Source organism: Oryctolagus cuniculus, chromosome 7 (assembly GCF_964237555.1).
Source record: "Oryctolagus cuniculus chromosome 7, mOryCun1.1, whole genome shotgun sequence".
In the NCBI taxonomy this organism is placed as follows: Eukaryota; Metazoa; Chordata; class Mammalia; order Lagomorpha; family Leporidae; genus Oryctolagus; species Oryctolagus cuniculus.
In genome coordinates, this window is record NC_091438.1 from 145651424 (window position 1) to 145676795 (window position 25372).

The following is a 25372-nucleotide window of genomic DNA, read 5'->3' on the forward strand; positions in this document are numbered from 1 at the left end:
GCCCTGACTTCGGCCCACTGCCTGCACCACTGAGAGAAGTGGAAATGACTTCCCAGACAACAGTGGCAGAGAGGAGAGGCGCCTTCCTGGTGCCTGCCTCACCTCCATGAGCCCCAGGTTGGGGGCAGGTGGAATTATTGGCCTCTGGGTACAGGGAGCCAAGGGCAGCAGACAAGGAAAGCACCAGACCAGCGACGGAAGAGGGGATGCGCTCCAGGTCACAGGCAGGTGAGCACTGGGGGTAGTGAGGTGCAGACCACCCCCCCATGCACCTGCTCTCACAGCCGCACTTCTCTGCCCCTCCCGGAAGCTGACTCCACTGCCAGGAACATGGCCTAGGACCTACAGTGCCTGACCAGCAGTGGCTGCCCCATTTCCCCTGCAGTCCCCTTTGAGGCCTGGAGCGGAGACGTGGCTGGGGCTGGCCTGGAGGACAGGGCAGGGTGACCGTGGAGTTTGATTGGAGTGGCCGATGAGCAGATCCATCGTGGGCTCTGGGGAGCTTACTAACTGTGCAGCAGTTGTGTTTGCCTGACAGCAAACAGAGGCAGCAGAGAGGAGGATGAGGAGTCTGCAGGTGGAACTTGGCAAACGGGCTCTTGAGGGAGCAGGGAGCCATGGGGTCCCAGGCCGTCCCTTGCTCGCTGTGGGCCTCCGCTGTCCCGTGGGGACTGGATGCTCCCCAGAGCTCTTCCCAGCACTCACCTCTTCCCCCGTCAGGTAGAAGGCGGAGAGCAGTCCTCCGATGTAGCGGATGTTCACCTCAAACAGGGATGCTTCTCCGCTCTGCAGGACACACAGCAGGGGGTGCACAGGGGGACACATGTGAGATGCCCGTGGGGCTCCGAAACACTGTCTTCCCCCAGCTGCACCCCCCCACATACACACCTGCACCAGGCACAGGGCTTGCCTCAGGGGCCGGGCAATGCTCAGTTTTCACAGCACAAGCTAAGCAGGATCGGAAGCTGCCAGGCGGCGGCCGCCACTGAACACTTAAAAGGTTCCAAATAAACACTGGGCTTGGCTTCCTTCCCCAGCCCTTGCCCGCGGCCATCGGAGCAAGGTTACGCCTGGCTGCTGTCCAAGGCGCTGGAGCTTGGGCTGAGGCTTAGCCCGAGGGGAGGAAAATTCTCCTCCCGTTGGGCTTCCTGCTCTTCTTGGGGGTGTCCCTGTGGGATACTGAGCCCCCCCCCCCCCAGGGTGACAGACCAGAAGGTTCTAGAATGAGGCTGAGAGGCAGACGGGGCAGGCCCAGGGCTGGACAGAGGTGCCAGGCAGATTCGTGTGCAATGACCTGCAGTGTGTCGGGCCTCAGTTCCAGGGCCCAAGGGGCACACCGACACCTGCCTTCATCATCTCTCTTTCTTCAGCTGAGATTGAAAATCAGGGTGCGAAGGGCTAACCCCACCGCACCCCTAATGTGGCTTCAGGCATGCTCTCCGGCCTCCCCCTGCCTGTGTTTACCACCTCTGTGCAGGGCAGCTGCAAGCCACGGGTGGTGCAGGTGCAGTGGCTGCCAGAGCGGGGTCCCGCGGTTGCTGCAGAGGGCAGGGCTCCGCGTGGGGCACCTGCTGTCTGACAGCTCTCATGACTGGTAACCAGCGCCAGCGCCCTCCGTCTGGGAGAGGAGTCCACTGACAAAGCCACCCTCGCAGCGGTCCGGCGGGTTGCCAGGCTCACTGCCATTCTCCAGATGAGAGCCAAGGTTCAGAGAGGCGGAGGAGCGACTCCACCTTGCCTTCCTCCGGGGACACTCACCACCCTGCGCCAGCCCGCCTGAGTGTCCCCAGGTGCTCCAGGCCCCTGGGAAGCTGCCTGATGCCCACTTCCTGTCTAGAGGCAGCGGGGTGGGGGTGGGGATTCACGAGGCTGCTCCTTCCTCCTCCTGCCTCTGCTTCCTCCAATTCAGTGAAGAAGGAGGGAATGGGTGGGAGGATTCTAAGTTCCCTGCCCCCACCTCCCAGGTCACCAGAGGCCCCGACCAGCCTTGGGACACTCCAGGTGACCATGACCATGATGGCAACTCCAAGCTACAGCTGTATCAGACTTCACAGTGTTATACATGGCCTTTAAACCCTCTGCTGTCTTCAATCCGCAGCTCGGCCCATGCCTTTGGCACTGCTGTCACTGCTCCCGTCTTGGAGCGGAGGACACCAAGGCTGGGGGGGTTCAAGCCAGGACTCCAGAGGGCCTTGGCCCCATGGAAGCTTGCAGATGCCCCAGCTCGTGTCTGCAGGCAGCCTGTGCTGGCGCACTGGCCTTGCGAAGGGGCAGGTGCCTCACTCCTGCCGCGGCCTGGCACTGGCGGAGCCCCGCAGCACGTCTGGACACAGCCTGGCTCCCCTCCCACCTGTCTCCCAAATCCACAAGGAGCTCAGACTTCTAGGGCTCATCCTGGAGGCCTTGTCCTTGACCAGAGACACCTGTGTGGTGAAGCCTAGACAGCCCTGCGGGTGAACCTGTAGCTGGAAGCCCCCCACCCCACACATGCAGTGCAGTGGGGCTCCAGGCTGGGGTAGCCCTGAGGGGCCAAGCCCAACCCCCCAGCCTACCCCACCCAGCCTAGCTGTGTACGACAGGCTGCCCAGGGGTGGGCAGTGTGCCCCGGAGAGGCGGCTGACCCCACAGGGAGGGAAGGGACAGCGGTGGGGTCTTCCCTCCCGGGGAAGAGGCCGGGCGGGGGTGTCCCCACATCAAGGCTGGCGTTAAGGGAGGGGATGAAGCATGGACCATGCAACGTGGTTCTGGGACAGGTCGGCTGTGCAGCCTGAGGTGAGAGCCTCCGTGTCTCTGGGTTCCAGGGTTCTCAGGGGCAGCCGGCACTGACCTCTTGGGCCGCTTTTGGCCTTGACACCCAGAGGGTCTTGGACTCACCACGTTCAGGTGGAAACTGTCTTCAACCCAGGCCTTGGCCTCCTGGAACTCCTCCTTCAGCTCCATGAGGTAGAGGGTGTCCAGGGAGTCTATGATGGTCGCCCCGCTGAGGCCTCCTGCAGGCACAGAGACTCCAAGATGGCACCCAGGTCACTCCTGGCCTCTCCACCCCCATCTCAACCAGCCCCCAAAGTGCCCGAGCAGGCTCTGGGCAAAGCACGCACCCCAGGCCTGATCCAGGGCGCTCCAACACTGCCAGCAAAGGTGAGGCTGGGACCCAGAGGGCTGCAAAGACACGGCCAGCGGCGTAGGGATGGGGAGAGACCCAGGTCCCAGGCGGAGCCACCCCAGGCCTTGGTTCACTCTCCTGTGGGTCAGGGGACCAGCCAAGCACCCCACTTTTCTCTGAAGTGCCTACAAAAATCCCACCAGACATGCAAGTCCTCTGACTTTGATTCTGAGACAAAACAAAGATGTTCATAGCTATGTCTCCAGGAAGATCCATATTGCAGTCTCATGGATAATGGAGAAAGTCTGGGGAAAAATGTTCCAATTCTACTTAGAGACAGAAAGGAAAAAGTAAGAAAAAAACAGGCTGCAAAGAAAAAAGCAGTGTCATTCACCTCTTAAATGCCACCACGAAGGTCAGGCTTGTGGTGTAGTGGTAAAGCTGCCACCTGCAGTACTGGCACATCCTATATGGGTGCTGGTTCAAGTCCCAGCTGCTCCACTTCTAGTCCAGCTCCCTGCTAATGGCCTGGGAAGAGCCGCAGAAGATGGCCCAAGTACCACCCACATGGGAGACCAGGATGAAGTTCCAGGCTCCTGGCTTCCGCCTTGCCTAGCCCCAGCCATTGTGGCCACCTGGGGAGAGAACCAGCAGATGGGAGATCTCTCTCTCTCTCTCTCTCTCTCTCTCTCTCTCTCTCTGACTGCCTCTCCTTCTCTTTCTGTGACTCTGACTCTCAAATAAGTAAATCTTAAAAACCCTTGCCATGCAGTGTGAGTGCGCAGACTGCGTCTAACGGGTGTGGTCCAGCGGTCACCCCTGAGCACTGGCACTGCAGGTGCGCTCGCTTCCCCAGTTCATGGGTTTAACCTTATTCCCACTGAAATAAAAAAGCTCGGGCAAACATACTATTAAAGTGCACAATCCAAAAATGTCATGGTCACTGGCCTTCTAGGACAAAGAGCTAAGAGGCCCAGCCTCTGCCCCTGCACCTGCTTGACCTGGGAGTAGCAGCAAACAACAGCTCTCCCCACCCGAACGAAGCAGGAGGGTGGTGAGGAAGCCCTCGCCTTGCACAGCCAGAGCCTGGAGCCTAGGGAACTGTGGAGGAAGAGGGAAGGGACACAGAGATACAGCCGGTGCCTTCTGGAGGGCTTCTGGGAAGAGGTGACCGCCTCCCACTACAGACCTACCAGAGGGACCAGTCCTTGCAGGGACTGGTTCCAGAACTCTGCACAGATACGCAAATCTATGGCTGGGCCAAGTCCCTTACATGAAACGGCAGCGTATCTGCAGGTAACCCAGGCTCTCTAAATCCTCTCTATGTGACTCATAACACCTAACGTAACATAAATGCTCTACAACAGGTGTCAGGATGGATGCATTTAGGAAGTAACAACAAGGAAAATGCCTGTACATGTTTAATACAGATGTAAATTTTAAAAAAGATATTTTGGGGGCTGGTGTTGTGGCCCAGTAGGTTAAGCTGCCACCTGCCATGCCAGCATCCCACGTGAGCAGCGGTTTGAGTCCCAGCTGCTCCACTTCCAATGCAGCTCCCTGCTAATGCACCTGGGAAAGCAGCGGAGGACGACCCAAGGGCTTGGGGCCCTGCACCCACGTGGGAGACCAGGCACCTGGCTTTTGCAGGTAGAGAGTGAACCAGTGGATGGAAGATCTCTCTCTTCCCCCAGTAATTCTGCCTTTCAAATAAAGAAAGAAAGAAATCTTAACTAGAAGGAACCCCTTGCTTCAAGCAGTGCCTGGCCGAGCCTGCAGGGGTGGAGGTGCAGACGCAGTACTGAGATGATGGTGATGGCGGCTTCAGCGCCCCGGCTGCAGGGGCTGAGAGCGCGGTGTCACCAGCCCGCAGGCCCTGGCAGAAGCTCCAGGGTGTCCTGGCACATGCTGACCCCACCTGAATCCGGGTGCAGGCTCTGCGGGTCAGCATCTCGCCTCCTTAATTAGCGCTTCCCCAGCCGCCCTTGGCGGCATTGACCTTGCCGCAGAGACACTGAGACACTTCCCTACTCTCTGGGCCAGGCAAGGTCTGACAGAGGGCAGGGCCTGGGGAAGAACGGGCGGCGGGGAGGGAGGGGGGCACAGCTGGAGGAGAGGAGGCTGAAGTTACAGATTTCCCTACAGGGAGGCAGCGTGGGCCCCGGGGGAGGGGGTGGGGCTGCGGAACCCACGGCTCTGTCCTTGGGCTCCAGTGAATTTCCAGAAAGCCAGCCCCTGCCAGGCTTCAGGATTGAGAGGAAGCAAGCCCCAAAGTGGCGTGGATCCTTCCCTGAGGGTGTCGGGGCTGAACAAGGCTGCTGGGAGCATCCTTTTCCTGCCCACGTCTCAGGCCAGGGCACAGCAAGGCCGAGCCAAGCCCAGGCTCCTGGGTGCCGGCTGGGAGTGCACACCGTGGCTCTGCAGGGGGGTGCTTTTAGGGCCTGGCCGAGTCTTCGAGATCCTGCTGCCTCACCCGTTTATCTCTTAGACAAGGCACCGGGATGAGACCGAGGGAGCACCAGCCCTGCTCGGAGCCAGACACAACGGGCTTTGCACTGCACACGTGCGGCTGGGTTCTCTGGGAAAACAACCTGGGATCGGACTCCCACCCCACCCCACCCCACCCCACCCGCACTGACCGCTCCCAGGCTGTGTAAGGTCAGGGAGGTGGCCACGGGATCCGGTTTCTGACTCTGGCCCTGGGCTGCCGGTTGTTTTCACCCCGTGGGGCCCCCTGCCCCTAGGCCCCGCTCCTCGTGACCAGCCGTCTCTGGGGACAGCTTGCTAAGAGATTTGCTGGCAAGGCCCTGGCACGGCTCCTGGATCCTTGTCTGGGTTGCGCTCCCGTCCCTGCCCCCACCTAGCATGGTGCTGGGCTGCAGGCCAGCAAGGCACTTAGGGAAGAGCCTTCCATTTGGGCCAGAGGTTACCGAGCGGCCAGGCTGGGCAGGGGCGGAGGGGCTCCCTGGAATTCACCCCATCTGCCCCCTCGGCTGCCTTGGGGCAGCTCCGCAGCCCTGTCCGTAAACAGGCCCATGGCTGCTAGGCAAGGAGCCAATGGGGCTGGGCTGGGTGCCAGGGTGGAATGCAGACCCAGGGAGGAGAAGGCCCCGGGTTCACATCTCAGCGCAGACCAACAACACAGCTGCTGTAAACATCAAAGTCCTCATTGGGAAAACGAAGTTGAGACCCTGGGCTGGGGCCCTGGGGGGCCGCTGCAGGCTCCTGGGCCGGGTCAGTCTCATCTACACACCTGGCGGAAACACACCTGATAAACCTGCCCGCACCCGCCTGGCAGGCCTGCGTGCTCCACACATCGGTCCGTCGTTCTTACCCTCACTCTCCCGGAACAGCAGCCTGGCCAGGGTGGGGGGAGGGCGGCCGGGTGTGGGAGACTCTCGGCCCCCGTCTTTGGGAGGTGGGGGATGCGCCCACTATGCTGCTCTGACCCCCGGCTCCTGAAGAAAGCCTTTCCAAGGCAGCCTCACACGGGGGTTCAGAGAGAGGCTGGCTTTGGTGTCGGGGAGACGCAAGTTCAAGTCTTGACTCCATCACGTACTGCTGTCAGCTGGGGCAAGTCAGCACCTTTCAGCGCCTCAGTATACACATCTGTGTAATGGGGATGACACCAGGCCTCCTGCAGGCAGGGTTGGAGTGGTGGATGGGAGGGAGCTGGGTGCGTGTGGGCTGAACACAGTAAGCAGAAGTGCCTAGCTCCGGGCGGCCCCTCCACAGGGTCTGTGGGGCCCCGCCGGTTCCGCTGCCAGATAACCGTGCCTGACCAGGATGTGCACCCGCCTCCAGGACTGTTCCCCTCTCCTCCTGTATGCTACCAACTGAGCTGTCTTCCTAATGAAGCCAGATCCATGGCCTCCCCACACCGCGGCACGTGCGGCTCCTCTGCCAAGCAAGTCCCATGGGCATCCGGGCACGGCCAGTGCCCACACCCTCTCCCGAGCTCCCAGGATGCCACAGCTAACCTCCTCCTGCCCAGAGGGCGCCCGCAGCACTTCCTCGGGCCTCTGGCTTGGGCAACCACGGAAGCCGATGAAAATGCAAGTCACGTGAGCTCAAAACCCTCCCGTGGCTCCCACCTGGCTTGGAGGAAAAGCCCACGTCCTGGTGGTTGCTGGCGGCCATGCCCTGGCCCCTGGCCTCCTCCTCAGCCGCACTCTGCTCCTTGAGCCCTGCTCCCTCCCTAGGCCCTGTTCACAGGACGCCCCAGCACTGCCCCTTCCCCCACGCCCAGCCTTCACCAGCGGGGCCTCACTGCTCTCTGCCTCCAGCTCCCTGGGAGGACCTGTTCAGTGCCTCCTGCCGCTGCCTGGAACACACCAGGGGCCCGGAGTCTCTGGGAAGAAAAGGCCCTGCCGCCAGGTGGGGGAGGCTCGCTCACATCCTCAGTGCCCGGCTGCGAGCCAGGCGTGGGGAGGGGGTACAGGTGTGTGCTGTGGGGCAGGCGCGGGGAAGGGGTACAGGTGTGTGCTGTGGGGCAGGCGCAGGGAGGAGGTAAGGGGTGTGCTGCGAGCCAGGCGTGGGGAGGGGGTACAGGTGTGTGCTGTGGGCCAGGCGCGGGGAGGGGGTACAGGGGTGTGCTGTGGGCCAGGCGCGGGGAGGGGGTAAGGGGTGTGCTGCGAGCCAGGCGTGGGGAGGGGGTACAGGTGTGTGCTGTGGGCCAGGCGCGGGGAGGGGGTACAGGGGCGTGCTATGGGGCAGGCGCAGGGAGGGAGTAAGGGGTGTGCTGCGGGCCAGGCGTGGGGAGGGGGTACAGGTGTGTGCTGTGGGCCAGGCGCGGGGAGGGAGTAAGGGGTGTGCTGCGGGCCAGGCGTGGGGAGGGGGTACAGGTGTGTGCTGTGGGCCAGGTGCGGGGAGGGGGTACAGGGGTGCCCTGCTGAACAGCATATTCGATGACCATGTCCTGGGCAAGGTCAGCCCCAGAGGCTGGTGCCGACAAAGCAGATCGCCCAGGCTGTGCCCAGGTTGGCCAGGGTGCCCACACTGCCCAGCAGCACACAGCTTCTTGCCAACAGCACGTCAGTTTCTACGGTGGCACCCACCCAGCACCCGCAACCTCCTCCTCCCCCACGATGCCCAGAAGGTTGCCCCCTGCCCACCCGGATGTCACCGACTCAGCCACTCACGAAGTCTGTGTGAGACGCGTTAGCAGAGGGAAATGGGTCGGGCTGGGCCACACAAACTCAGCAAAGAAGTTAGAAGGAAAGCACCACCCATGGTGTGGCCCGCTACCAGTCTCCCCAGAGCCACACATTAATGGCTGCTTTCAGCTGATCGATGGGCTCCGTGAGACTTTCCCCAATTTGTGAAGAGACAACACATAGGGCCAGCGCTGTGGTGTAGTGGGCTAAGCCTCTGCCTGCCATGCCGGCATCCCATGTGGGTGCTGGTTCAGGTCCCGGCTGCTCCACTTTCTATCTAGCTCTCTGCTATGGCCTGGGAAAGCAGTGGAAGATGGCCCAAGGCCTTGGGCTCCTGCACCCATGTGGGAGACCTGGAAGAAGCTCCTGGATTCAGCCTGGCCCAGCCCTGGATGTTGTGGCCATTCCGGAAGTGAACCAGTGGATGGAAGCTCTTGCTGGCTCACCCTCCTTCTCTCTATGTATCTCTGCCTTTAAATTTTTTTTTTAAATTTATTATTTGAAAGGCAGAGTTAGAGAGAGACAGAGGCAGAGAGAGAGAGAGAGAGAGAGAGAGAGAGGTCTTCCATCCACTGGTTCACTCCCCAGATGGCCACAGTGGCCAGAGCTGTGCCAATCTGAAGCCAAGAGCCAGGAACTTCTTCTGGGTCTTCCATACAGGTGCAGGGGCCCAGGCACTTGGGCCATCTTCCACTGCTTTCCCAGGCCATAGCAGAGAGCTGGATCCAAGTGGAGCAGCTGGGACTCGAACTGGTGCCCATCTGGGATGCTGGCACTCAAGTGACGGCTTTACCTGCTACACCACAGCGCCGGCCCCAAAAGGAGGACCAGCACCCCTATTTTTCTCAGCTTCTGAATAAACCGACACAGGGACCACTTTCCAAAGATGGCTGCTGTGGTTTCTCCAGACCCCAGCAGGAATGATGTTCCTCCCCTGAATCTGGGCAGCTCTCCCCTCCCTGGGCAGCCCTCCCCTCCCCTCCCTGGCTCCTCCCCCAAACCTGGGCAGCCCTCCCCTGAACCTGGGCAGCTCTCCCCTCCCTGGCTCCTCCCCCGAACCTGGGCAGCCCTCCCCTCCCTGGCTCCTCCCCCGAACCTGGGCAGCCCTCCCCTCCCTGGCTCCTCCCCCGAACCTGGGCAGCCCTCCCCTCCCTGGCTCCTCCCCCGAACCTGGGCAGCCCATTGGGCCCGAGGACCAGCAGAATGAAGCACACGGATGGCGGGCTGGTTCCCAGGCCCAGACCTCAGGAAACCTGGCAGCATCTACTTCCTGCCTCTTGGAAGCAGCAGCCATACTGTGAGGAAGCCCCGGGTGGCCCCAGGGAGAAAACGAGCGTCCCACTGATGTCCCATCTGAGCGTGGGCCGCAGCCAGCCTCACTCCAGACACACAGAGACAGCTTCCTGGTGACTGGGCTGCCGGGGCAGCCCCACCTCCAGCCCCTCCCGGCGCAGGGCCTGTGGATCCTGGCTGGGCACAGAGGAGCTGGGCTGCTGTGCCCTTTCTGGGTTCCTGACCCCCTGAGCCGTTAGTCTTGGGGTTGCCCGTTAGTGCTGCGGTAGATGGGAGTGTTCCGCCACGTGGGTTCCAGGAAGATGAATTAGAGGGACAAGCCTGCTACCCTGCAGTACACTGTGTAACACAGCACCTGGTGCCGGGGCGCTGGCTGCACTCAGCCGTTTTAGGGGTGGTGACCTTTCCCTTTCTATCTGGGCTGGGTTTTTAATTTTTTTTTTTTTAATTTTGTCCTCTGCAGCAGCGGTGTTTGCCCTGCATTTCCGTCTGCTGGCTGCGTCCTGGGTTGTTCTCAGAGGCTGCCTGGTTCCAGGCAAAGGCCACCTGCAGCCTCTGGAGGGAAAGATATTTGTCCTCTCCTCTCCTCCCCTTCCCTCCCCTCCCCTCCTCTCTCCTCTCTCCTTTTTCCTTTTTTTTTCTTTTTTCCTTCCTTCCTCCCTTCCTTTTTATATTTTTAAGATTTTTATTTGTTTATTTGAGAGGTGGAGTTACAGAGAGGGAAAGACAGAGAGAGATGTCTTCCATCTGCTGGTTCACTCCCCAGTTGGCCGCATCAGCCGGAGCTGCGCCAATCCAAAGCCAGCAGCCAGGAGCATCTTCCAGGTTTCCCATGGGGGTGCAGGGGCCCAAGCACTTGGGCCATCTTCTACTGCTTTCCCAGGCTAGAGCAGAGAGCTGGATTGGAAGAGGAGCAGCTGGGACATGAATTGGAGCCCATATGGGATGCCGGCACTGCAGGCGGAGGCTTAGCCCACTATGATACAGTGCCGGCTCCAGAAAGACATTTCTTAGGAGCCATGCCTGGGTAGGGGCTGATTAAGGAAAGACGACCAGATCTGCCCATGTCCCTGTCCTGTTTCAGAGCCCTCAAGCCCCCTACCCACCCACCCCCATCCACCCCCACCCTCACCCACCCTCCCCGTTCTCCACGTCCAAACTCACAGGCACAGCGTGCAGAGCTTCGGGCCAGGCCTTGGCAACCCCTCCAGCCTCACGGCCCCACTGCCCCTGCCCTGTGATGCTGCACCCACACTGAACCCAGGCTGCCTGCCGGCACAGGCCCCTCTGCCCAGACGCCCCCTGCTACAGTCTGATCATGTGCCCCAAGTTCACGAGGGCGAACTGAATCCTCAACAGAACAGGATCGAGAAGTGGGACCTGTAAGAGGTGCTCAGGTGGGGAGGGCTGTGTGTGCCCCCAGGGATGGGTGAGTTCCGGCCCCTTCCCTCCTGTGCCCAGGCCCTCTCCTGCCCTCTGCCTCCTGCCAGCGGTGACACAGCAGCACGGGCCCTTGAGCTGGGACTTCCCAGTCAGAGGCGTTTCTGTGCATCACAGGGGCCCCGTGGCGGGAATTCCAGGACGGCAGCATGAAATGCACAAACACTTCTGTGAAACGGCCTCTCGTCCTCCTGGCCTCTGCTCACGCATTAAGCATTCTCCCTAGGCATCCCAGGCCTCCAAGCAAAGCGGAGGCCTCCCTGCCCTGCCCTGCCCTGCTCCAGTGCCCCTCATCGCAGCCCTGCTCCCACTGTGTGCAACACCTCTGTTCCAAGCTCGGGAATGCTCGGGGACAACGGTGCCGGCAGCTGCCCCCAGGCTGGGCACAAGGCAGGCAAGAGCAAGTGGCTGATGAATGACTGAGTGACCGGGGCAGAGGCCGGGGACCACCAAACACCTGACAAGGCCTCTGGGCCCCGGAGAAGACACAGCATGGGTGGTGGCAGCCAGAACTGGCAGGCACAGACGGCAGGGTCCTGGGGAAGCCAGCGGCTCCCTCCACCGTCCCCAGCCGACGCCAGGCTTTGCTGCCCCGGCCGGCTGCCGGATGAGGCCGGATACGGCTCTCTGTGGGAAAACAGGACGTGTGTGTGGAAGGCTCCTGTTTCATTTGTTGGCTCTGAAGCCTGAGCTGAGGGTGCTGTGTGACCTGGAAATCTGGGGGTGCAAGCTCCCACTGACGCCACAAAGCAGGCTCTGCACTGCTCGTTTCTCGGGATGACTCCGGGCGAAGAAACGGGGCAGGTGGAGCAACCGGAGCTGGCATCTCCAAACTCACACGGCGGCTCAGGGCAGAAGTGGACCAAAACCCCCCTCTGCACCCAAGAGCCTGCGGCTTCCTGTGAGGCAGCTTCCGCAGGGCACAGTGCGTGGGTTCCAGTCCCAGCCGAGTCCCTTCCTCGCTGGTGATCCTGGACAACTCACAAGAGCACTCTGGGACTCAGTGCAATGGGGTGATGAGGTCTCCCTTGCAGAGGCTGTGGGGATGAGTTCAGATGAACCCATGCAAAGACCAACTGACAGGCACCACCCAGCACTCAGCAGGCAAGAGAATGGGACACAGCCGGGACTCCTAGGCCCAGGGCCAGCAGAGAAAACCACATATGTGGCCCAGCAGGGGATGGTGATGCCGCCTCTGCACCAGGCAGGCAGAAGGGTGAGCCCCACGGAGGGCAGGACGGAGCTGGGCAGGGACCGTGGCATTTTAGCAATCTGACATGGCACTGTGGTGCAGCGGGACAGGTCTCTGCTTGGGACGCCCGCATCCCATCCTGTAGTATCTGGGATCAAGTCCCAGCTCTGCTTCCAAGCCAGATTGCTGCGACTGCCCCAGGTACTTGGGTCCCTGCAACCTACATGGGAGACCCAGGTGCAGTTCTGGGCTCCTGGCTTTAGCCTGGCCTGGCCTAGACTGTTGCAGGAAACTGGGGAGTGAACCAGCGGATGAAAGATCTCTCCTTCTCCCTGTCTGTCTGCCTCTCAAATGCATACATACATAAAAAATAACCTCATATGATGACGGCGCTCTTCTTGCCACAATGAGGGAAGAGTAAAATCCCAAGCCCCCAGCCACTCATCCCAGCAGACAGCACAAGTGGGCTGCAGCTTGGCGGGCTCCCGAGGCTGCTCCCTGTCTGGGCAGATCACAGAGACTCCACTCCCCCTCCCCCTCCGCAGTGAACACCCCGTCCCGCCAGCCAGGGCTCTTCCAGGTAACTTGCTTGGGCTTCACAGCGGGCAGGGAACTGAGCTGCCCCCGGGGGCTTTTGGCTGAGCTATGACACCTGCCAGTGGGATTCCTGGACAGGATCCGAGCAGAGGCTTGGACGCGTGCGCAGGGTCAGGGGCTTGCTCCCGCAGGTGCCCACCTTTTGACGCACAGAGAACCAAATCCAAGGAGAAGAGCAGTGGCTGATGGCCCACAGGAGCGCAGCCTGGAGACGTCGAATGCCAGCCCCTGCAGCCCCCCCCCCAACCCAGCCCTCCCTGCTGGGGCTGCTCACCGTGGAATAGTCTGTTGTTACCCAGCACCTGTGTGGAAGTAGCTGGTGACACCATGCCCTCCAAGCCATGTTTCTGTTTTCTTTTTTCTTTTCTTCTTCTTCTTCTTTTTTTTTTTTTTTTTTTTTGACAGGCAGAGTTATAGACAGTGAGAGAGAGAGAGACAGAGAGAAAGGTCTTCCTTCCATTGCTTCACTCCCCAAGTGGCCACCACGGCCAGCGCTGCGCCGATCTGAAGCAAGAAGCCAGGTGCTTCCTCCTGGTCTCCCATGCAGATGCGGGGGCCCAAGCACTTGGGCCATCCTCCACTGCCTTCCCGGGCCACAGCAGAGAGCTCTGTTTTTAAGATATATTTTAGGGGCCAGCACTGTGACATAGCAAGTAAAGCTGCCGCCTGCAGCACCAGCATCCCATATCGGTTCAAGTCCTGGTTTGAGTCCCGGCTGCTCCACTTCTGATCCAGCTCTCTGCTATGGCTTGGGAAAGCAGCAGATGTCCCAAGTCCTTGGGCCTTGCACCCACATGGGAGAAGCTCCTGGCTCCTGGCTTCGGATCAGCAGTGAGACAGGGGGAGAGGAGCAGAGGGCAAGGACATGAGGCTGACCACACAGATCCCTATCCTGGTCTGGTCACTTCCAGATGGGGCACAGGGAGGTGGAGCACCGGGGTCTGTGCTTCAAGACCCCTGGAAGGCGGCTGGGGTGCGAGTAGGGGTTGGGGGAGGGGCAGCTGTTCCCCTGTCCAGGAACAAGGAGAATTCAGTGGCCGGCGGGGTGCTGGAAGCTGTCCCTCTCAGGCCCGGGGGAGCGCCAGCTGCCTCTGCCTGGCCAGAACCTCCTGGCCCAGGGGTGTGACAGGGTCACAGCGGCGTCGTGAGTGTACACTGTGGCCACACAGAGCTATGCATTGATCATGGCCAAACATGGGCTTGGGCCAGCGCCAAGAGGCCCAGATGCAGGGCCCAGATAATGAGATGATGAACGAGGAGTATCAGAAAGACAATCAGAGGGCGCCATTCACCCCGAGACACAGAGATGCGGGGACTGCGCCTGGAGAGCCTGGCACAGAGCGCAGCCCCCAGCCAGCGTCCTTCCAGCTGCTAGGCTGGCTGGGCTGCAGGGAATGGGCCACAAAGACCCAAGTTTGGATCTGCCAGTTACAGCAGCCTCAGTTTCCTCATCTGTACAATGGGACAACCACACCCCCACCTTGTAGACGACCCCAAGGCCCTGAAAGCATGCAACACGCTGCCGTGCCAGCTGCCTAAGGCTGGCCTTGGCCATGACCACGGCAATGACTGACAGCCACCAAGCCCGAGCGCTGAGCACCTGGTGGGCAGCCCCTCTTTTAAGCCTCACAATTCCCACCCCTGCTCTACAGAAGGGGAGACGGAGGCCCAGAGGACGACGACGACTTCCTGCGGTGGGTGACTGGGGAGCCGGGACTCCACGCCTGCCCTGGGGGCTCCTGGTTTGCTGCTGTGCAGACAGCTCCTGGGAACAGCCAGCTCCAGCAGGTCCCAGAGTCCCCACGCCAGGGCCTGGCCACGTCTCACACCTGTGGCTGCAGCAGTGCCCCCCCCCCCCCCCGGAACAGGTGCTGCCGCCTGTCTGAGAGCGGCTGGGTGCCTCTCTCTGGAGGCCTGGTACCCTCTGCAGGAGCCTCCCTGTAACACAGGCCCAGCCTCGCACTGCCTCCTCCATGAAGTCTCCCCGTGACCCCCTCAAGGGGCGACACGTCCTCCTGATGCCATCCTGGGTCCCGTGGCTGAGCCCAGGCTGTCTCCCAGGAGCCAGGGTCTGTGCTGGGTCTGTGTCTGACAGTGGAGCCCTGGAAGGCAGAGACGCTCCGCATTCCTCTTTGGTGCCTAGCACAGCACCAGGAACATAGTGGGTCCCCAGTAAGGATAGGCGCAGCTCACCTGCAGGCATAAGGAGGAGGAGCTGAGAGTAGGCGGGGGCAGAGGCCGGCCCAGGGTGCTCTCTGCAGCCGGCCCAGAGAGACCTGCCTGCTCCATTCCTGGCAGTGAGCGAAGTCTTTGGTCCACAGACTCTTCCAGAATCTACCAGAAGCCAGCACACTGCCTGCCTTTACCTGAAAAGCTACTCGCTCTCATTTTACATTTGCATCTCGCTCACCTACTGGGGGGCAGGGGCCCGGAAAGATGCTTCCCGGCACAGGACAGGCGAAGCAGTGACCCTGGCTCCAGGTGGGCTCAGGTCAGATCTGCGTGGCCTGCTCCTAGTGGTGTGACCTCTGGCCAGCTGTGTGGTCCCCACATCCTCCTCTGTGGGATGGGATAACGGAACGTCACAGAGGCAACTGACGCCAGCAGGTGCCTGATGAGGTTGGCTTCTTTCCATGTAGATGAGCTGCAGGGGGCGCCCGCGAGTGACCTGACTTTTTAGTTGGAAAATCATAGGCTTCTTCTCAAAGCATCCGGACTCAGCTCTGTGGCTTACAGGCTGTGTGACCACAACCAAGAGGCTTGCCCTCTCTGAGCCAGCAGCCAGCCTGTATCTGCCCAAGGGACCAAAGACATCCCCCTGGCAGGTGACAGGCACAGGACTCCTTGAATAAAATCTGGCAAAAAACGGGAGCAGGAGGGGGCAGGGTTGGTGCAGGGAGAGCCCCCTGCCCTGCTCACCCCACCCGGCGTGTGGCAGCCCTGGGCGTGCCTCCTGGCTGAGAACTGGCTCTGTTTTAGAGCTCGGGCCAAAGCAATTCACTAATGCAGCCAACACGCCCGAGACAGCTCGCTCCGCTTCGGAGAAAACACACAGTTGAATTTCCTAAAGATCGAGCCCCGGCAGCGCTTCCAGGTTTTCCTGGAGAAGTCATTTCTGGGAACCCGGGAGGCAGCACCCTCGGGTGACCGAGCAATTACAGCTCCCCCTCCCCCACCAGGGCTCGTCACGCGCAGCAAAGGTTTGCCAGGACGACCGAGAACACGCCGGAAGCCTGATGCCGGCAGCAGACGGTTTTCAGAAATGCATGCTAATCCATTTTTGTCGATCTGCGAAGGCACGGCTCAAGTCAGTAAGACGCCATCCTACTTAATCTCGCAGGGGAAGGCCGGTCCATGCCTCTCGGATCATTTCTACGTGGTTTCAGGGTAACTTTCAAAAATTGACAGGCAGGCAAGGAGGGACTGTGACAGACGATAAGTGGTTCTCAGAGGGCGAAGGATTTGTTTGACGGAAGATCACCACCCAGACCTCGGCCGTGGTGGCGGTGGGCACCGTGGCGAGGGAGATGGGGAGACACCCGGATGGCTCGGGCCTGACCTCTGCCCTCGCAGACTCCAGCTGCCTTCAGAAAGAAAGAAAGTAAATTCACAGTGAACCATCCAAACGCAAGCCATCAGGACGCCCTGTGGCAGGTGCCATTAATAGGGTAGGAGACCGGAGCCGTGGTCAGGGCCAGGCTGTAACCCCTGGGGACCCAGCTTTGGACTCTGACGTCAACACTCACCAGCTGTGGGACCTCACCCAGGTTCCTGTGTCTCTCTGAGGCCCAGGATCCTGTCTGTAACATGGGATGCTCACCCCACAGGCTCAGGGGCGAAGCAGCTAATTCCTATAAGGTCTTAGCTCATTCCCATAAGGTCTTTGTTACAGTGCCAGGAGCAGAGTAAGCTCTCAAAGAACGCCTGCTGAGCCGCTACGCCTGCTGGTGGGAGCCTCCACAGAGACTTTGTCTGGGTCAGGAAGGAGGGACAGGAGAGGCACATTCCAGGCAGGCCCAGCAGGTGAAGGGCCCTGAGATGAATGTTGGTGAGGGAGGAGCTCAGGGCGTGGAGGGAGAGGGTGGGGGAGGCAGCGCTGCTGGCCAAGCTGCAGCCCTCCTGGGAGCGTGGTGGATGCAGGGGCAGGGGCCGGCCCCCGTGCTGAGGGCAGTGGGGAGCAGCGAGGTGTCAGCAGTGCGGGGCTGCGGGCGGCCCGTGAACTGGAGGCTGACCGGGAGGTGTGCGGAGAAGGCTCGGACAGCGTGGGGATCCAGGCACCTCCTGCACTCCAGAGCCTCATGGTGCACTTGCCCCTGGGTCTCAGACCACGCCAGGTGCTTGTCATGGATGTCTAAGTGACCACCCCACTGGAGCGCTCGCTCAGGGTCCCCAGCATTGGAGCGGCTGGCTCTGTGTCTCCGTGGGGCCCGCGCCAAGCTCTGGCCCGTGGGATGGGGCACAAGCCACCTATGCCACTTGGAGGATTGCTCCATTAAAACCACCTGTGGGGTCCTCCACAGCCAAGCTGACCTTGGGGGTCACAACCGGAAGGTGAAGGCACCTCTGGCACCCTGGGTCCCCGAGCGGCAGGGAGGAGCAGAGCCCCACCCCCACCCCCACCCTGACCCCGACCCCGGGGCTCTTTAGGAGTGAGAAATCGAGGTCCGTCATTTCAATCTGTGCAGGTCTCTGGGTTGATCTGTTACGGCCGCCTGCCTGACGTGAAGCAGACACACCACCACCAGGCAGACCACCACCAAGCAGAACGCGCTCGGCTGCGCCCGCCCCTCTCTGAGCCGCAGTCTCTCTCACGAACACCGTGGGTGCTATGCTCCCAGGGCTTGCTGCCTTTGGTGGCCCTGAGAACAGGAGCAGGGGAGAAGCTCCCGGCCAGGGCTCGAGGCCACCGGCACGTCCTGACCCTACCTTGGGCTCTCGCTCCAGGCTTTACTTCTGAAGCCCTGAGCAAGGAGGCTGGCGCCTGGCTTCCACCTGCTGGGGGCTCCCCTGGGAAGGAGTCGGCCCAGCCTCCCCCTTGTAGCCGGTTCCAGCTTCTCACAGCTCATTAACGGGAAGCTGCACTCTGTGCCCAGAAGACTCCCGCCTGCCTCAGACACATCAGGGAGATGCCTTACCAAACCCATGTCCGCCTCCGCCCAGCCCCCACGTGGCCTGGCACAGTGCACAGCGTGGAGAACCTGGCCCGGGGCTGAGCATTCTGCCCAGCCTGTGTGCTGGGCTCAGGGCTCAGGACGGGAGGCCACGAGGGCGGTGGACACTCTGCCTGGACCCCAAGACCGTGTGAGGCCCCGCAGGGAGGCAGGAGGAAGGCCTGGGTGGAGTATGATGAGATCGGAGGCCTCTGGCCTCTGGTGACATCCCCAGGTCCCTGCTCACTCCCTGGGGCCTGGAGTCAGCGGCTGGTGCTGACACAGCCCTGGCCACGTCCCCTGCTCCGACGCCAGCTGGGCCAGTGAGGAGCCCCCAAATGGCCCACCCTGGATGGTAGCACCCGTCCCCACAGTCCCCACACACACTTCTGCTTGCTCCTGACACTCCCCTGAGCACAGGTGGAAAAAACCCTGAGATTTGTAGAAATCCCATGACCGGTGCCTGAGGTCCCTCAGCTGTCCACTAGTGGCCATCTGAGCCAGGCAGCAGAGCCACCATAATGCCCACGTTTAATAAATCCTGCGAGTTAAGACCTAAACCCAGACTTTTATTCTTTTTTTTTTAAAGATTTATTTATTTATTTGAAAGGCTATATAGAGAGGCAGAGACAGAGAGAGAGGTCTATATAGAGATTTATTTATTTATTTGAAATCTTTTATAGAGAGGCAGAGACAGAGAGAGAGGTCTTCCATGCATTGGGTCACTCCCCAAATGGCCACAATGGTCAGAGCTGCGCCAATCCGAAACCAGGAGCCAGGAGCTTCTTCTGGGTCTCCCACGCGGGTGCAGGGGCCCAAGCACTTGGGCCATCTTCCACTGCTTTCCCAGGCCACAGCAGAGAGCTGGATAGGAAGAGGAGCAGCCGGGACAGGAACCAGTGCCCATATGGGATACAGGCACTGCAGGCGGCGGCTTTACCAGCTGCGCCACAGCACCCGAGAATTTTATTCTTAATCCTAACAGCTCTACAGCATAAGTGGCTATGTTCTCTCCATTTCCTGAAAACAAAGCTGAGGCTCAGAAAGATTAAGTGACAGCAAATAAGCAGAAATTCTGGCCTGACTGCCCACAGGGTTAGTGCTCTGTCCCTGCACCAGTCACTTCACAGGCAAGATGGCTTCCACCCAGGGAAGGCAGAGCAAGAGGCATGAAGATCCCACCGAGGGGCTGGTGTGTGGCACAGCGGGGTTAGCTGCTGCTCGCAACGCCTACATCTGTATCTGAGCGCCAGCGAGAGACCCAGATGCACCGCTTCCGATCCAGCTCCCTGCTAACAGCCTGGGAAGGCAGTGGAAGACGGCCCAGGTGCTTGGGTCCCTGCACCCACGTGGGAGACCAGGATGGAGCCTCTAGTTCTTGGCTCAGCCCTGGTGGTTGTGGTCATTTGGGGAGTGAACCAGTGGATGGGAGAGATACCTGTCTCTGTCTCCCTCTCTATCACTTTTCCTTTTGAATAAACAAATAAATCTTCAAAAAATATTCTCTTTAAAAAACAAAATCTATGCTACAAGCAGAAGGCTTGAGAAGACTGCACAGAGACCATGGGTACACGGCTGAGATGGGCGGGGTCTGCTGGACCATGCGCATGCGTCTCAGAGTGGGGCAGGGCCTGCCAGCTTCTGTTAGCTCAGGTCCTTGGCGAAACTCTTCCTTGTGAGAGCAGCTAAGGGTGGTTAGGTGACTAGGAACCAGGCGGGTGCAGGTGTGGTGGCTCCACCGCCCCCTGGCCCTGGAGGAGGGGCCCTTCCCATCTCAGGTGCAAGAGCCACCTGGCCAGGTAACCTCTCCACCCCACCGCGTTCCAGACGGTCTCGGGTCTCAGGCAGAGATCCAAGCAAACCAGAGAGCGCTGTGCTGAGCTCTTAGAGCTTTTGAGAAAGCAAAGACCTGCAGGAGAGGGGCTGGGGCATCGGCCAACAATGCAGCAGTGTTCAGAGGCAGCCCCCCATCTGGGGGCCGAGGCCACAGAGTGCCCTGAAAGGCCCTTTGAGATCCAGCCCCAGCCCAGCCGGGGGCTCGCCGCCCACCTTCAATTTCATGCCACAGTCACGCTGTGTTTAATCTGCCACAGAGCGGAGCCGCCAGGGCTGTGCCTTCTGCCTGACTACCCTCCTTCCTCTGCCTCCCCGAGTCCATCTCCAGCTTCCAGATGGGCCAGCGTCTCCCTTAAAAGTCACACAGCTCTGGGCCAGTGCTGTAGCAGAGTGGGCAAAGCTGGCATCCCACATGGGCACCTGTTCATATGCTGGCTGCTCCACTTCCCATCCAGCTCCCTGCTGATGTGCCTGGGAGAGCAGCGGAAGATGGCCCAAGGGCTTGGGCCCTTGCACCCACGTTGGGGACCTGGATGAAGCTCCTGGCTTCAGCCCTAGCCATTGCAGCCACTTGGGGAGTGAACCAGCAGGTAGATCTCTCTCTGTAACTCTTCCAAATAAATAGATAAATAAATCTTGAAAAAAAGTCATATACCTTAAACTTCCACTCAAACAAGGTGTTAGGAGAACCTCTAATAACTCTGCCTAGAGGTCAAAGTGTGGTGGAGGGGAGATTGGAGGGGGAGAGGGGGACGGAAGAGTGAGGTGGGGTGACGCCAGGACTCACTGCATGCCTCGTCCAGGAGGCCCCGTGAGCCCCTGCGGTCCCTGACCGCTGTGCTCACACAACCACGCCCCTGCACAGAGTGTCCTCTGCCCGTCTGCTCCTGTCTGCCTGGGAAGCACCGCTCAGGGTCCCCTGATCTGTCAAGCTCCCAGAGGTGGAGTCAGTGGCTCCTTTCTCTGTGTCCCCAGAGTGCTTTAGGGCTTCCCTCCAGGACAAGGACCCTCTGGTGGCCAAGGACACGGCCGACTTCCCTCTGCCTCTCTATAGCATCCAGATCTGGCCTAGATCCCAGGGCCATTGCTGTGGTGTAGCAGGTAAAGCTGCCACCTGTAGCGTCGGCATCCCAGATGCGTGCCAGGAGTCCTGGCTGCTCCACTTCCCATCCAGCTCCCTGCTAACGTGCCTGGGAAAGCAGCAGAAGATGGCCCAAGTCCCTGGACTGCTGCCACCCACGTGGGAGACCCAGATGAAGCCCCTGGCTCCTGGCTTTGGCCTGACCCAGCCCTGGCCATTGCCACCAATTGGGAAGTGAACCAGAGGATGGAAGATGTCTCTCTCTCTCTCTCTCTCTCTCTCTCTGAAACTCTGCCTTTCAAATAAATAAGTAAATTTTTTTCTTAAAAAATGAACGATCCCAAGATGCCCACTTCCCCACTCCCTGCTGGGCCCTCTGGGTCACAAGAGGAGCAAACCTCATCCTCTGTCCACACCACGTCTGTATGGACCAGAACTGGGTTTTAATGGTCCTCTGACAAAAGGCAGTCCCAAGTTCATTTTCCTTGGCTAATTACATTTCCCAATTGAAATGCTTATCTCTGGGCTGGTGTTAAAGACATAATCAGTTTCCAGAATGGATTCAAAAGGGGTGAGAAGCAGGAAAATAATTAAGCCAACTTTGATTGAATCAAATAATTAAGCAGATTAGATCGGCCGCCTCTGAACCACAGTCCCGGCTGGGCCCAGGGAACGCACGGCTCTGTCCTATCAGAGGGAGATCACGTCTGACGGCCTCAGAGACGGGCGGCACTTCCTCCGAGCCGTTGGCTAAGGAGCGAGTCCTTCAGCTGAGAGCACAGCAGGGGGTGGACCCAGCCCGCCTGCTTAGGGAGAAGGCTCTGGGTTAGCAGAAGCAGCTCTGAGCACGGCGGGTGTCCCTGCTCCAGGGCCGGCCACACACCCAGAGCGGAGAGGCTGTCGCTGCGGCCCTGATTCCTCACCCTTTGCTGCACGCACACCTGGTATCTGTCCTCCTGCCCTGGGCTTGGCCACGTGGCCGACTTCAGCCAATGACAGAACGCGGGACGGGAGCGTGGGCTGGGAAAAGCACCTGCCTGTTCCACTTGCTGTCTCGCCCCTTTGCCACGTTCCAGTGGAGCAGTGCTGTTGGCTGCGTGGTCTCCCTGAGCAGTGGACAGCCTGTGGGGCAGGAAACAAGGTGGTGGGGGCTCCAGTGTGGGAGTGGGCCACATGCACTGAGGCCTCACAGGTAGCTCCTCTGGGGCGGGCTTGACCCTGTGTGGGGGGCACTGTCAGTCCACTGCCCAGGGAGAGGGCCCCTGTTGTAGCTCTCTGAGAGCTGGGTGAGCGAGAGGGCTTGGGGATCCCATGGGACAGGCCGGACACCTTCACTTAGCCCGAGGGGCCACTGTCCCACTGTCCCACTGTCCCACTCCTTTCTGTGTCTCAGTTTTTGGATGAAATGAGGGGGGGGGTGTTTTCTTGGCAGCAGATCTAGGGGTCCTACTGCTTTTCTTTATTAAAAAAATATTTATTCATTTGAAAGTCCAATTAGAGAGAGAAAGAGAATCTTCCATCTCCTGGCTCACTCCCCAGAAGGCTGCAACAGGTCAAAGCCAGGAGTCAAGAGATTAATCCTGGTCTTCCACGTGGGAGCAGAGGCCCAAGCACTTGGGCCATCTTCCACTGCTTTCCCAGGTGCCTAAGCAGGGAGCTGGATTGGAATTGGAGCAGCGGGACTCTAACCTGCGCCCTGATGGAATGCTGGCATCACAGGCAGCGGTGTCATCCACTATGCATGACACTGGGAGCAGCTGGGACTCGAACCCACGCCCATATGGGATGCCGGCACTGCACGCCGCGGCTTTACCCGCTATGCCCCGGCGCCAGTCCCCTGACATCACACCCAATAGGAACGGCGGCCAGCTTCCCCCTAGGACCAGGGCAGAGGCTATCCTTCTGTATTTAGCACTGAGCTGCATCAGGCAAGGGAGAGAGACAGAAGCCATCCACGCCAGAAAGACAGGCTGAGGCCGCGCGTCTGCACTGGACCTGTCTTGTGAACAGAGTCTGAAGGCATCTACTAAGGCATTCTTAGGGCTCACAGATCGGATTCTTATCTTTCATCAGTGAACAGTCCGAAAATGAAAGACAACAATTCCGTTTACAATAGATCTGAAAAGAACATATTTAAGTATACACTTCTTACAGTTGTTGTAAGCCTTGTCTGCTGACAACTAGAAAACACTGTTGAGATGAACTAAGGAAGGCCTAACTCGAGGGAGAGACATTCTGCATGGTCACGACGGCCAGGCTCCCCAGACTGACCCACAGTTGCAACGTGATCCCTACCGAAACCAGGCGGTGGCCCTGCAGAAGCTGAAAGCTGACCCCAAAATGCAAGGAACCCACAGCAGTCCAATAGTCTTAGGAAAGAACAGAGGTAGAAGATGCACAGTCCCCATTTAAAAAACTGCAAAGCTCCAATAAGCTAGGCCACCACTTTTTTTTTTTTTTAAGATTTATTTATTTATTTGAAAGAGTTACAGAGAGGGAGGGAGGGAGGGAGGGGGAGAGAGAGAGAGGTCTTCCATCCGCTGGTTCACTCCCCAATTGGCCGCAATGGCTGGAGCTGCGCCGATCCGAAGCCAGGACTTGGGGGCCATCTTCTACTGCTTTCCCAGGCCATAGCATAGAGCTGGATCGGAAGTGGAGCAGCTGGGTCTTGAACTGGTGCTCAAATGGGATGCCGATGCTTCAAGCCAGGGCGTTAACCTGCTGCGCCACAGCGCCGGCCCTGAGGCCACCACTTCTGATGCTGGCATCCCATATCAGAGCGCTGGTTTGAGTCCTGGATGCTCCACTTCCAACCCAACTTCCTGCTGATGTTCCCAGGAAGCAGAGGATGATGGCTCAAGGGCTTGGGCCTCTGCCCGCAATGTGAAAGATCCAAATGCAGCTCCTGGCTCCTGGCTTCTGCCTGGCCCAGCCCTGGCCATTTCAGCCATTTGGGGAATGAACCAGAAGATGGAAGATCTCTGTCTCTTCCTCTTTCTCTATAACTCTGATGTTCAAATAAAAATACCTTTAAAAGAACCCAATTGGGCAGTTCCTCAAAAACAGTCCAGCACGACCAGCAATTGTCATAACCGTCACATGACCTTGGCCTCTGTGGCCAAGAGAAACAAACACACACACTCACATCAAAGTTGGCCAACACTGTTCCTAGCAGCATTACCGTAGGCAGAATAGAGACAGCACAGACGTCCACCCCCCCTCCCCCCGCCAAAGGATAAACCAAACGTGGTGGATCCGCTACGAAACCCTGCTCAGTAGCGGAAAGAAATGACGCGAGGGCATTGTCGAACCTTGGCAAAACCACGCTCAGTGAAAGAAGCCAGCCAGGCACAAAAGACCACAGCTTGGAGGGCTGCATTTCTAGGCCGCGTCCGACAAAGGCCAACGTACAGCCGGAGGGAACAGCTCAGTGGCTGCCTAGCGCTGGCAGCCAGAATGGGAAGTGACAAGACACGGCAGCGAGTTTTTCTTTTGAGGTGAAGATGTTCCATAATTAGACCGTGACGCCGCTTACGCAACCCTGTCGGGAGAGACAGCTCAGCACACCACGGCGGGTAACTTTCACGAAGCATAAACTGCGCATCCACAAAACGACTTTAAAAAGAAGTAAAAAGATCCCCAGAGACAGGAGGCGTGCAGCAGCCCTTGGCGTCACCGTCTCCAGAGGGGACAAGATGGACGGCACCGCAAGAGACTCCTTCTCCTTCAAGATTAATTAATTTATCTTCAAAGGCGGAGTTACGGAGAGAGGGAGACACAGAGAGGTCTTCCATCCTCTGGTTCACTCCCTAGATGGCTGCAACGGCCAGAAGCCAGGAGCCAGGAGCTTTGAGTCTCCCACGTAGATGGCAGCGGCCCAAACACTTGGGCCATCTTCCGCTGCCTTCCCAAACGCATCAGCAGGGAGCTGGATCGGAAGTGGAGCAGCCAGGACGCCAACCTGTGTCCATGTGAGACCGCTGGTGTCACAGGCGGTGGCTTCACCTGGTGCACAAAGCCGGCCCCCCAGGAGAGACTTCTTCAAGAGGAAGAAGTTGAGTAGTGCCCAACGATTTGAACTCATGGAGGGGTCAGCTACACAGCAGGGGGGAGTGCAAGCTCAGCAGCGCCCAAGACAAGGAGTCGCTCCAGAGAAAACCGAGGAGGGGTCGGTCAGGAGGCAGCGCGGGCACACAGCTGTCACGTCGTCCAGCACTGGAGGGTCACTATTGTGTTGACTGTGCTGGCAGGAATGGGGGATGGGATGTCTGTGTGTGGGAATAAAACTAGAGGGAGACCAGAACAGCTGTGAAAAAGCAAGTCTGCTTACCCAGGTGCCGGCGAGAATGTGGAACATGGAACAGGGAATGGCACGTGCACCCCCAACAACCTGGTGCTAGCTTCTGACACAGTCACACACCTGCCAACCACAGGACCCAACGGTGCCACTCGGGACACACACTCTCACCAAACGCCGCCCACCAATGTTCAAAGCAGCTTCACTTCCAATAGCCCCAAATCAGA

General features: G+C 59.4%; 1 protein-coding gene across 1 annotated transcript in view; it reads right to left on the bottom strand.

Moving 5' to 3' along the window:
* Positions 1 to 25372, bottom strand: part of MAN1C1 (mannosidase alpha class 1C member 1) — a 139273-nt gene that overhangs the window by 26943 nt on the left and 86958 nt on the right. The window contains exons 3-4 of the mRNA XM_008265652.4: positions 2875 to 2990; positions 706 to 786 (exon numbers count right to left, since the gene is read on the bottom strand). Coding sequence (XP_008263874.4) covers positions 706 to 786; positions 2875 to 2990 — 197 coding nt within the window. The remainder of the gene's footprint in view (positions 1 to 705; positions 787 to 2874; positions 2991 to 25372) is intronic.